Source organism: Cloeon dipterum, chromosome 2 (assembly GCF_949628265.1).
Source record: "Cloeon dipterum chromosome 2, ieCloDipt1.1, whole genome shotgun sequence".
Classification (NCBI taxonomy): Eukaryota; Metazoa; Arthropoda; class Insecta; order Ephemeroptera; family Baetidae; genus Cloeon; species Cloeon dipterum.
The window spans coordinates 30,911,648-30,923,950 of record NC_088787.1 but is presented as its reverse complement, the minus strand read 5'-3'; the positions used below and the strand labels follow the sequence as shown (position 1 = coordinate 30,923,950).

At 48.8% G+C, this 12,303-nt stretch overlaps 1 protein-coding gene across 2 annotated transcripts in view; it reads right to left on the bottom strand.

Moving 5' to 3' along the window:
* The window catches only part of Shc (SHC-adaptor protein), a 34,841-nt gene that overhangs the window by 6,868 nt on the left and 15,670 nt on the right, over positions 1-12,303 (bottom strand). The window contains exon 2 of one of the 2 annotated variants that reach the window (XM_065478058.1): positions 9,233-9,779. The exons of the other annotated variant lie outside the window; for it this stretch is intronic. Within the exon in view, the coding sequence (XP_065334130.1) occupies positions 9,233-9,779 (547 nt within the window). The remainder of the gene's footprint in view (positions 1-9,232; positions 9,780-12,303) is intronic. 2 annotated transcript variants of the gene reach the window in all.

The following is a 12,303-nucleotide window of genomic DNA, read 5'->3' as shown; positions in this document are numbered from 1 at the left end:
GTTAGGGTTGGGCCCTGAAGATAAACTTGGATTAAAATTGGCCCATCATGGTTGCCTTCGTGTGCCTAAGTAGTTTGAACACAAAAAGATGGAATTAATTCACCGATATATAAATTTTCAGTCCAAAGGTCATTAAGGGTTTGATCTTCAAACTTAAACTGCAGCGAAAGTACAGATTGTAAGAGTGAATAAATTTGGTTTGCTTGTGCAGAATTTTATTGGAAAAATCGGAGATGTCTATACCCTGGAAAATCGGAATTCCGAAAAAAGGTGCGATTGATCTACAAGTTGTTTGCTAGTGCTGCCATCCTCTCAATTAGTACCTGGTAGGGAAGCAATTATGGTTACGCTAATAATTTCAAACGTCTCGAAAAAAGCCGTCCAATTGCTCCCCCAATCCCACGTGGATTTAAAAATTTCAATGGCGTCACCGCAATACGATTAACTGTTTCTTCACTCACCGATTTGAAGGTTTGACCGTGTTTCGATTGTTTCTCTTCCTTAATGGAAAATAATTCGTGTTGGCAACAGCTGATGTGTCCTGAAGTCTAAACTGATTTCCAGGTAAAAGCTCACTGCTCTGCGTGTATTTCCACATTGACTTCGACTTTTTTGCGCAAGTCAGTTCTCGTTGGGCGATCGGTTACATCACTAGATGTTTTAAATTTTTAACAGGCCAGCGCAATGTGTCAATTTCGTTATTGCCAAATGTATGGGTAGTCCGCATTCCACATATTTATCGATAGTTTTCCTGAACCAAATTGAAGAGGATAGCCCCGGAAAATGCTTGTTGCCGATGCATAATCTGAGGCCAAAATTGACGTGGCAATTTTTTGAAGAAACGTCGCTACAATATTTGTATGCGTTTTAAATGATGAAGACCGTCTAACAACTACAAAGCTTATTTGATTTCCCGGACAACAATAGAATCGAAATCTGCCAAGAAAAAATTATGGTTAAGCGCTGTAAATTTAGGGAAAATATAAAGTGTATATTATAAAAGAGGTGTAAAAGATAAAAAAAGTAACACATTAGAAAGAAATTCTCAGCATTAATATTCCATTAGTTATTATTACCACACACACCGTCATAATCACTACTTCCAGCTAATTAGGGGCATAACACTCACTCCACGGATGATTATTTTGTTGCCCCTCGAGTCGGCGGCGGCTTCTCGGAATCCACAGATTTTCATGCTCAATTTTTATAAAAACAACTTCCAGCGCAGATTCGGGGTGTGCCGTAGCATGAAGGAGTTCGAGAAACAGCTCAAACCCTTTGTTTATGCTAACCAATTCCATAATTACGATGATTTTCTCGATTAAAGGGCTTCTTTGTAGCGAAACACGCACAATTTAATTTACTTACGACACGAACATTACGAAATGTTTGTATACCGTTTATTTTTCATTATTTTTATTTAAATTTTGCTACTTGCGTGACTAATTTGTAAATGCATGGATAGGAATGGAGGAGCTTCAATTTCTGTACCGTAAACTAAATAAGCTGAGATTTGGGTGCGTGTAAACATTTTTTGAAAAGCCAAGATGTGGTTTTTATTTTTCAATAAACATACAAAATTATATTCCCGATTTTGATGTTTTTGCCTAATTTTATGTGTCCTACACAAGATGGAAATATTAAAACTATAAATTTTAGCCTTTTTAACAACCTATAATACGGGGCGTGTGGACGTTTTTGGAAGCGCCGAAGGCGCCACCCCGCGGGAACGGTGCGCCTCCGGGGGAAACCTAGGGAGGCCCCGGGGGAAATCCGGCGAGCGGGACGACGCTGCATTCAGCTTTGGGCCTTCCGGTTCCTCTGACGAAGGATTCAGAGTCCAGACTCCAGCCGCAGTTTCCCGCGTTAGTTTTTTTGCCTGAGAATGCGTTTTCTTTGGATTTATATATGTTCCTATCTTTTCCTCTCCGCAGCTACAAAAGAATCCAAGAGACCAGTTTGGTTGTCATCGACGAGGTCAGCATGGCTCCCAACACAGCGTACGAGGTGGCTGACAAGCTGTTCGTCCAGGCGAAAGATCCCGAGTCGCTCTCTCCATTTGCCGGGTGCCCTGTTCTCTTCGGTGGAGACCTTCGCCAGTTGAGTCCCATCTGCGGCCCCGGCGAGGTCTTGGATGAGATCCATTTTCGGCACTCCGACCTGCTGCAACAGTGCCGGCTGTTGCACTTGCGAGAAAACATGCGGGCCAACGCCGACGAGCGCGACTTCGCCGACCTGCTCAAAACCATCGGCGAGGGAACGCACGAGTCTCCGCCTGAACTGCCGCCGCAGTCCTTCGTGGTTCCTGATAGGTGGGTGGTCGGTGACAACAGCCTGGACAGCTTGATCGAGTGGGTCTTCGGTGCGGACCCTTCCACAGAGTGTGCGGACAGCACCATCCTGACGCAGCTCAACGAAGACTGCCGCAAAATTAACAACCGAGTGAGCTGAATCGCAAACGACACTCTAATTTGGCTTGGCTGAAAAGGGAAAATTATTAAAAAAATTTACGCATTTCTACACTTACCTTTGTTCGCAGGTCCTCCTAAAGATGAAAGGTCCCGGTGAGATCGGCGCTCTTCTCTCTGAAGACACAGTCCTCGATGACGATCCGGCTAACCCGATCGTCGACAACGGAGCCGGCGTACCAGAAAATCGGAGGATGTTCGAGCCGGAGGAGCTTCACGACATGAACCCGTCGGGCGTGCCCTACCACGAGCTCCTGGTGAGAAAGGGCGCGATTGCAATTCTCATCCGGAACCTCGATATTCCCGCCGGAATCGTCAACGGAACGCGCGTCCGGATCGAGGACTTCTCGCGCAACAAGATCCGCGTTAAAGTGCTGACTGGCAAGGACAAGATCAGAGGCAAGGTGATCGACCTCCCTAGAATTGCCTTTGTCGCTGACATCGGACCGGTGATCAAGATGCAACGTGTGCAATTTCCCATCAGAATTGCATACGCCATGACCATCAACAAAGCGCAAGGTTTGACTTTGCGCAAGGTGAGTTTGTTCTATTCGCAGTTGTACGTTTACACTTTGCGCTTTTTTAATTCCAGGTCGGCGTGTACCTGCGGCGCTACCTCTCCGATCATGGGAAATTGTACGTTTCCCTGAGCAGAGTACGCCACCAGGAGGATGTCCGAATGGTCATCGTCCCCGACGATCGCCAGGGCTTCCACACTGATCTTGGCGTCTGGTTTACCCACAACCCCGTGCGACGATCCCTCTGGGACTTGGGCGGTCCGCGGCCTCAGCCCAGGGTGGTGCGAACACCGCCGCCACCGCCTGTTCTGACGTTCACTGGCCACGTAAGTTTTCGCTGTAAATTCAAAATTAACTCGATCTGCTCTTCTTCCCCCATAGGACAACTTCGTTATCGGGCCAGTGGCGCAGGACGACGGCCACGACACCGACCCCGACGACTTTGGCCAGGAGGCCGACAACGACAACCAACCTGACGACGCGCAGATCGAAGAGGACGAGCTTTCCGACGAGGACAACTACGACGACCAGCCTGAGCGTGAGTGGCAGACGGCGCAGCTCCTGCAGGAGATGATCGACGTGAGTTTTTGATCGAACCTGAAATGAAAGATGAGTATAGATTTACCTGGAATTGGAAGAATTAAACACGATAAGCCTGAAAAAATTTCATTATCAAAATAAGACTTGAACTTTTTACAACAACCACATAAATTTCATGACCTGTGTGTATATATGTGCATGCTTTTCCTTTTCTTTTTTAGCGCGAACGTCAACTTGGAATCGTGCGAGATTCTCCGCCAGGCTCGCCAAACACTCGCCTCAGAAGGCGGCTCTTCGGCGACGACGTCTTGAACGAACTGCTCTTCGACGAACACATCGCTGAGCCAGAGCCGCCGGAGCCAACTGAGCCTCGCGACTTCTGGGCTCCGATGACCGAAGAAGAGCTTGAGGAAGCAAATCTTCTGAACACCATGGCAGCGATGCAGGTCCACGGCCGGCCAAACACCCCCGACTTCCACCAGCAGGACGAGGTAAGTGGACAACAGGTCGCGGCGCCGCCTCCACAGCAAACGGGAGAGGCAACCTGGAGAGACAACTTCGACGCGGCCGACTTCGCCGAAGACTCGGCGATGCCGGACGTACCCACTGCCCGACCATCCTACTTCTTGAACACCACAGCAGCCGAGGAGGCCCACGCTAGACTCTACCCGAGAGTACAGAACTGGTTCTGCACTCCATCTACCCGCGACGAGAGGGAAGCTGGTGGGTCCGGCATCGGACAAAAGAGGTCCGCCCGTGTCGCCGTCTCACCACTCAAGGTAACTTTGAATTGAAATTTAATCGCCATTTTTCGTGCCGACTTTGACTTCATTATTTCTTTCAGGACCCGCCCCCACCAAAACGGCAAACCCAATTCAACCTGCCACCGGCACAACTTGATTACGAGCTCTACACACGGTTTTTTGCTGTCCCGATGGACGTCGACGAAGACAGCGACAAAAACGACCCTGAGTCACCAGGCGGCACCGAAGCCGTCCGAAGTGCTGACTCAAGTGGCTCAGTCAGACCTCGAGAGACTGCGGCGACACTTTGCCAAGATAAGTGATCTGTTGTGAATTTAGTGAATGACTTTGCGCACGGGACTCTAGGAATTTCTTTTCTATGCTTTCGCCCGAGGTGTTTTTTTCGTTTTCTCCTTATAATTTACTTATGATTGTCTCTTGCTGCATGTGCCTGACTATTAAAATGAACTCGGGTTGTAACTTATGATTTTGAAGTCTACTTGGTAATTTGCATCGAAAATTTGGTTTTGGATTTGTGAAGAAATATGAAAAGTTTGATATGTTTTCTTGAAACCGCTCAGTCTGGCTCTTTCTGAAATTCGATTGCATTTCTGCTACAAAACTGAAAACTATTCAATCAAAATTGTGTCATGATTACCCAGGCTGCATGTACATTGCCTTTTATGTTCTTTGCTTCGCATAATTCTGACACGCTTACTATGCCTTAAAATTCAAACGATTTACAACTACTCATCGCACCTGTTGTTTTTCCAATTAAGTCTCACATTTAACATTCACATAATTTGAATTTTTAATAAATCTATCTCCAATTACATTGATAAAAATCCGCTTTTAATAAATAAATACTCATTTCACTCAAGCACTTGGTTTCATTTCTCTGCGTCAATTTGAAACCTCAACTAAGGAAAATAGTCCATTTCTCATAAAAATGCATAGGATATTATTGTTTCCAACCTGAAATGAATGGATAAAGTAATAATCACAACTGAAGCTCTGGCACTGAATGATTTTTCTTCACCGACGACGTTTTCTTAACTCAGCATTGAACAGCAAATTGACTTCTCCAAAAAATAGCAATGGGAAAATAACATTTCGTACCTGGAATACCTGAGGAAATGAAAATCACATCTGAAAACTTTGACACCGATTGAACTTGGTTTGCCGACGACAGTGGAACAGCACAACAGTTCTTGGCACCATCGTCTCGTCGGTCCAGCGCCCGCAGGGCGGCGCGCGCAGCGCCAAGTGGCTGCTAAGCCACTTGTTCATACACCTATAATACGGGGCGCGCGGCGAAAGATTTGAGCGCCGAAGGCGCGAACCCGCGGGAACGGTGCGCTCCGGGGGCGAAGGCGAGAATAATCGCAAAGTTGCGGTACCGGGAGAAACTTGGGGAGGCCCGACGGTTAAGCCCGCGAGCCCTTAGGAGCCCCGCGGCGGCCCCGCGAGCATGCGGTGTCCCTATGCTCGCGGGTAAAAAAATCGCCGAATCGGCGCCCATCGGCGCCAAATTCGGTTCGTACTAAGGCGGCGCCGCCGGAACGTGGTTCCGCGGGGCGGAACCGCCGCAGCCGCCATAGGGCAATTTAAAAAAAAATGTAAACTTTTGACCTGTTTTTAGGGGGTTTTGGGAGGGCGGGGCGGAAAAAGGGCGAATCCGACGCAGAATTTTGCGGCGAGTTTACTGATCACCGGTTACGCCATGTAGCACGAACGGGGCCGGAGTTATGAATTTTTAAAGGCGAAACATCGCGCGCCGGGACACTGGTGGTTTTTTAGGACGGGCGGGGGTTGTATGGGGCCGATCGCGGATTTTTCGGCGTCAAAAATTCGGCCTCGACGCCGCCGGTCTGCCGACGCCGAGTTTTTCAAAATTCGACCATCTTTTAGTCCGCGGCGCCATTTTGGCCGAAAAAAGTCCAAATTTTCAAAAAATTTTTTCGCAACTAGGCCGATTTGACCTGGATATGTCGCCTAGCCATCTCACCTAGGTATGAGGTGAAGTTCATTTTGTGCGAGTGCCAGCCTAATTCAACCATAAAATTTCGCTGCGCGGTGAAGGAAAATTCGTGTTTTTTCGACATGTCGCCACTTTCGGACGCCGAATCTTTCGACTAGGGAGACGAATCGAAATTCTGTACGGTGCCGATTTTGCGATTTTTATCTGGCTATCCGTAGAGACCGAAAAAAGCGCGATCGGAGCAAAATTCGCAAAAACCTATAGGTATGAAGGTGAAAAAACGTGGTTTTTCACTTTGTCCCGTAAGAAATACATGGGAAACTGGATTTTTCGCGTTTCTAGGAAAACAAAGGCCCATAATCTTTAGCCACGGTATCTGCCCGACGCATCTGACCATCCTCGATGACCGACCCGAATTTCAGGTTTTTCGGGCCCATAGAAAAGTTAAAATCGCCGATTTTCGGGTTTTTTCCTTCATTTCCGACAAAGCTGAGAGGCCAAGAACGGTTTTTAATTCGCAAAAATCGACCGCGCGTGCTACCTTCGACCGCGACCCCTCGTTGGACAGACAATAACTTCTACTTTCATAGGCACTTCCCTGACGACCTTTTTCAGGGTCGCCCGAACTGAGTTCCCTCCGGAGGCCGTTTTTTGAGGCATTTTTCGCACTTTCCGCCTCAATTGGCCGCACTTTGACTTGATTTTCGACCCCCGCCGCAACCGACCTTCCTCAGGTCGATTTACCTGAGAATCGGATTTACGCGACTTTTTCGTTTCTTTCGCGAATATCGTGATACTTTGGCGGTGTGGAGCCGCACTTTTGATTTTTTTTATTTTGCCAAGCCTGCGGAGCGAGATTTCCCGCAGTGTGCGGTTTGGCGCCGCGCGAATCGCTTTTCGAAGCGAGCGAGAAGCGGCGGTGCTTTTGGTCGTGGTGCGGAGGCGCACACTCGGTTCCGACGATTTTGCGCGAGCGGTTGTACGCTGCGCTGCGGAGGCGCTCGATCTGCATTTTTACGATTTTGCGCGATAGCGCGGAGGTGCAGTTGCACGCTGCGCTGCGGACTTGCGGAGGCGCAGGATTTACATTTTGACGATTTTGCGCGGCAGCGCCGAGGTGCCGCTATACGTCGCGCTGCGGAGGCGCTCGATTTGCCTTTCGACGATTTTGCGCGGCGGCGCGCAGAGGTGCAGCGTTACACGGTGCCGCGCAGGAGCGCTCGATTCGCCTTTCGGTGCGCGCGCCCGCCGTCGCGGCGGTCCATCGCCCGCAGGGCGAAAATTGTATTATAATGACCAAAGCCTTAGGGGTCGACAGAATAGTAACTACTGTTATTTCTCTTGACGGCACGTGTTCAAGGGTGTTCGAATTTTTGTTTTAAGACCAATTTGAAGTTAGTTGTTATTAAATCAAGCTTAATTTGGGCCATTTCAAATTTATTTCAAGTTCTGGTAAAATTAAATGTTTTTCCTAACGTTTCTACGGCGAATGGCTGGCTGATTTTGTTTTCAGCACGTCTAAAGATATAATTTAGGGTTGGGAAACTTAGACGATCGACTATTTTTTTCTGTGCTCTATTTCTTTCCAAAAACATGAAATCTTCACGAATCATGAAAAATGATGACGCAATCGTCCCACACCCACTTAAAATCGTCTAAAACCGTCTAAATTGCCAAAAATCGTCTAAAACCGTCTAAATTGCCAAAAATCGTCTAAACCCGCCTAAAACAGTCTAAAACCGTCTAAAATACCCCAAAATTAGCCGTTTGCTGGGGAAATTCTCTTATTTTATAACATAACAGAATGCAACGTTGATTTGCCGCGATTATCTAGGCTCCCAGAGCGATCTCTGCACGGGTGGATTTTTTTCACCCTCACCCAACCACGGAATTCTAAATTTTAACCCGCACCCGCGGTGACGTGTGTTCCAAAAACCCGCAACCGCATTACCGAAGCCCCGAATCTTCATATTATAAATTTTGCTACTCACCAGTTGCATTAATCCCTTTTAGTGTTCGAAGCCGCCGCCAGATGTCGCCACCGTATACTTTCTTAATAAATTTAATTTTAAGGAACTTCCGCTGCGATTTCAGACTCAATCCTGCATTCTTCACTTAATTTATTTTCTTTTGACGTGCTAAAAACCAAAATCAGTCTAGCTATTCGCCGTAGAAGCGTCGGAAAATATTTTAAATTTATAAAATAGTTTTTCACAATTCTACACCGATTGGCTTAACCGATATTGGTTTTCAGCACGTCAAAAGAAAGAAAATTAAGTGAAAAATGCACAGTGATAGGATTAAGTCTGCAAGTGCATTAAAATTGAAAGTATACGGTGGCGCCATCTGTTGGCGGCTGCACAAAATATTTCATGGTTTTTAGTGCATACCCGCAACCGCACCGCACCCACCAGAAACGACAAAATTAAATTAAACCAACCATCTACGCGGTGCAGATAACCGCGGGTTTAAACCCGCACTCTTACACCCGTGCAGGGCTCTATTAGATGTGTCGTCGGTGGTGTCATTTGTATTACAAAAATAATAAAAATTATTTGTATAAGTAACATTTTCCCGCTTTTTCCAAGAAACTTTGGTAATATTTAAGTGAATTACTTGGCCAATATTTTTAATAATAGAAAGAAAAACTGAAAAAATATTGAAAATGCATGAAATTGGCACCAGAAATTAGCCTTCTCAAAACAGTCTAAAACCGTCTAAATCACCAAAAACCGTCTAAAAAACAGTCTTTTTGAGGGCAAAAAGCGTCTAAAAATAGTCGACTATTTTGTACAAAAAAACAGTCTAAGTTTCCCAACCCTAGATATAATCCTAGAAGCAGAATGTACAGCAGCTGGATCGAGTCTGAAATCGCAGCGAAAGTAAATTAAAATCGAAAGTATGCAGTGGCACCATCTATTGGCTGCTTCGAACACTCACAATCACTGGGAATTTACAAAAGGAAAATAAAAAAAGAATCACCTGAAATTGGCGGTCCTCTCGAGTGAGCGCGACCTCTTGGCCGGCTTCTTGTCGCGGGTTGGCGGCTGTGGGGGGCTGTCCGGGGGCAGGAAGACGTGCTGCTCACTGCTGTTGCGTATGAGCAGCCGCTGGAGGGCGTGGTCGGAGCGGCTGGTGGCGCCGTGCACCACTGACAGCCGCTGCAGGCTGTTGTCCGACTTGGAGCGCTCGCGCAGGAGCTTGGCGGCGCCTCGGTGTCTGCGCAGCAACTGCAGCGCGCTGGCAACGCGCGACTTGGTCGCCACCGCGGCGGTCGGCAGCCGCGAGTAGCGCGGTGCCGACACGGGCTGCGCCGCCGCCGAGCTGGACGAGTCGGACGCGCCGCCGCACGACGCGCACTCGTCCGACGGTTGCTTCTGCTGCTTTGGATCGGCGCGGAGACCGCGCAGGCGCAGGCCGATCGCGGTCTTTAGCCCGTGCAGACCTCCCGAGTGCTGCGGGCTGCCGAGTGTCGACGCCGGTTCCGAGTGGCTCTTGCTGCCGCCCTTTTTGATTGGCTCTTCACTTTCTGCAACACGCACAAAGCAGGTCATCAGTTAAGGCTTTGTTCTTTTAATCATCCAAAAAATAAAAAAACGGAATTTACTTCAATTTTTGTAAAAAAAATACTCTCGTTTTCCAACTTTTCAGTAATCGAAAGGAATTATGAAATGAATATCTATTTAGTCACGAAATGGCATTCATGTTTGAAGACGAATTTATCGCCAAATATCCTCTTGTATAGTTCATGTTTCCTATCCTATAACATTAAATAAATATTCTCGCTTCTAAGTAAAACTCTTCAATGAGGGGAAGAAATGAGGTGAACGCAAAGCTAAACCTCGCGGTGCACTCTCCTTATTGCTCAGGATTTGGTTTAGTTCGGACCACGAAAAACACCCGCTCTCCACCATGCCCAAAACCAGATCCATGACTAGACGAGAAGTAGAATTATAAAATGCGCAGATGTATGTTACCTATCAAATTAAATTTCAAACTTTTCTAATTCAAACTCACAGCATCGCAAAGATAGTCAAAAGAGCGCGGCCTGAAGCAGACTAACGTTTTTTCCGCTTAAATCGCTACACTAGTATTTTCCTATTGGAAAAAAATGGCTGACTTGTGGTTGAGGAGAATCCCAAGAGGTGGAGGTTGGGAACCTTCTAACAACAAGTTGTGAGCTGCGACTTTTGAGTAATGAAGTCTTTAAGCCGGCTGCAAGCATGCAACCAGCCCAGCCAACCAAATTTTGCCAGCCAGCCGCCGACGTCTGTATGGACGGCTCGGAGCCAGGCGCTGATCAAAATGTGGATGTCTAGATGCGGGCAATCGCCCTACTGTATAATACCCGAAATACCCGATCGGAACACACTTTTGGGCACGCAAGGGGCGGGGATCGGGGGGCGCGATTAGCTTCATTTTCATGTGCGGGTTTGGCATCCTGCTCGAACCGCGCGGAAGGTGGAAGCGCCGAAAGGGTAAAAAACAGGCAAAAGTCGAAGCTCCCATAAGATTAACACGGGTGCCCACTTTGTCTGGGATCGAAATTCCAAGATAGCCAATCTTTAGGTTTGCCAAAAAAACTAAGGCACACCGAGTATGAAATCTGGGTGACCTCCTCAGGGTCACCGGTGACCCTTCAAAGTTGGAAAACGCCATTTTTCGGTACTCGAGGCCCCCCGCGGGGTCCCTATGGGCCCCAGGGCCCCCAAACTCGAGATTCGTGCAGGCGACGACTGGGGGAGGCCGACGGTGTGCGGAAAAGATTTTTCGATGCGAAATTTATCCCCGAACATTTTAAGACCAAATTCGACCTGATCGGTTGAAAAACCTGGGACGAGTAGTCTTTGGCGCGCGGCGCGGAAGGGTTTTTCGCCTCCCCTAAGGTTAACATGGGAATTTGGAATTCGGATTTCGGGCAGAAAAAAATTCTTTTGGGCCGCGATTGCTGTGCCACGCTCTTCCGCCCGGCCAACAGTCCCCGCAAACCGAATTTGGCGGAAATCCGGCCCATAGGCGAATCACGGCGGCGCATCGAAAATCCGCGATTTGCCCAGCACGGAAATGAACAGGCTGAAAAAACGCGCATCGACGCCGCGGAGCCGCCGCGCGTTTAATCTCGAATTTGACCATCGCACACCCAAGGCTGAGTGCGCGGGGGTCTGAATCCAAATTTTTACCATCGTAGCTCTTCCAAAATTCGATTTATAGGCGATTTTCGGTTTTGGGTGTGCAAAACGTGTGCACGGCGGCAGCGTGGTGCGGCGCGGCACCGTGCCGCACGGATTTATTTTTGCCAAAATTCGAGTTTTCGCCGCAGGGTCAACCGCGACCCCTCATTCGAAAGCGCCCGCCGAGCGCTTCAACCTGGCACGGTCAAACGATCTTCCCCAGGGTCCCCCGACCTGAGACCCTTCCGCAGGCCGAATTTAACCGCGTTTTCGGCGTTTTCCACCAAGTTTGACGCTGCATTTCGTTAACTAGCCGCACTTCGGACCACCAACCTTCCCCAGGTTGCCCACCCTGAGCACTTTCACTGCGCGATTCAGCCGGCCGCAGCGACTCATTTCACTTCCTTTGGCGCATTTAGACGACGTAAAAGTGCGAATCGCATTCGCCCGCCGCACAAGACACTTTCAAAATCATTTTTCTGCCAAAATTCGAGTATCCATCGCAGCGTCGACGACGACCCCTCATTCGAAAGAGCCCGCCGAGATCTTCAACCCGCCGCGACCGGCCGACCTTTCTCAGGGTCCCCCGACCTGAAATCCTCGAATCGACCGCCACGGTCTCCGCCGCCCGACCAACGGACCGGCGGAGCGATTTTCGCGCGCAACCCCTCCCCGGAGGAATCTAGCCGGCACGCACACCTCCTAACAACCCCCACCGACCTTTCTCAGGGTGGCCGCCCCGAAATCTCTCAGCGTGCACCCATTCTCGGTGCTTCCGGCGCCGCAGGCCCCGGCGCGCCCCCGCACGGCGGTCGCCGCCCGCCACCCCGATCGGGGGCGCCTCCGAGTTGGCCCCCGCCCCCGAATTAACCCCCGAAAACG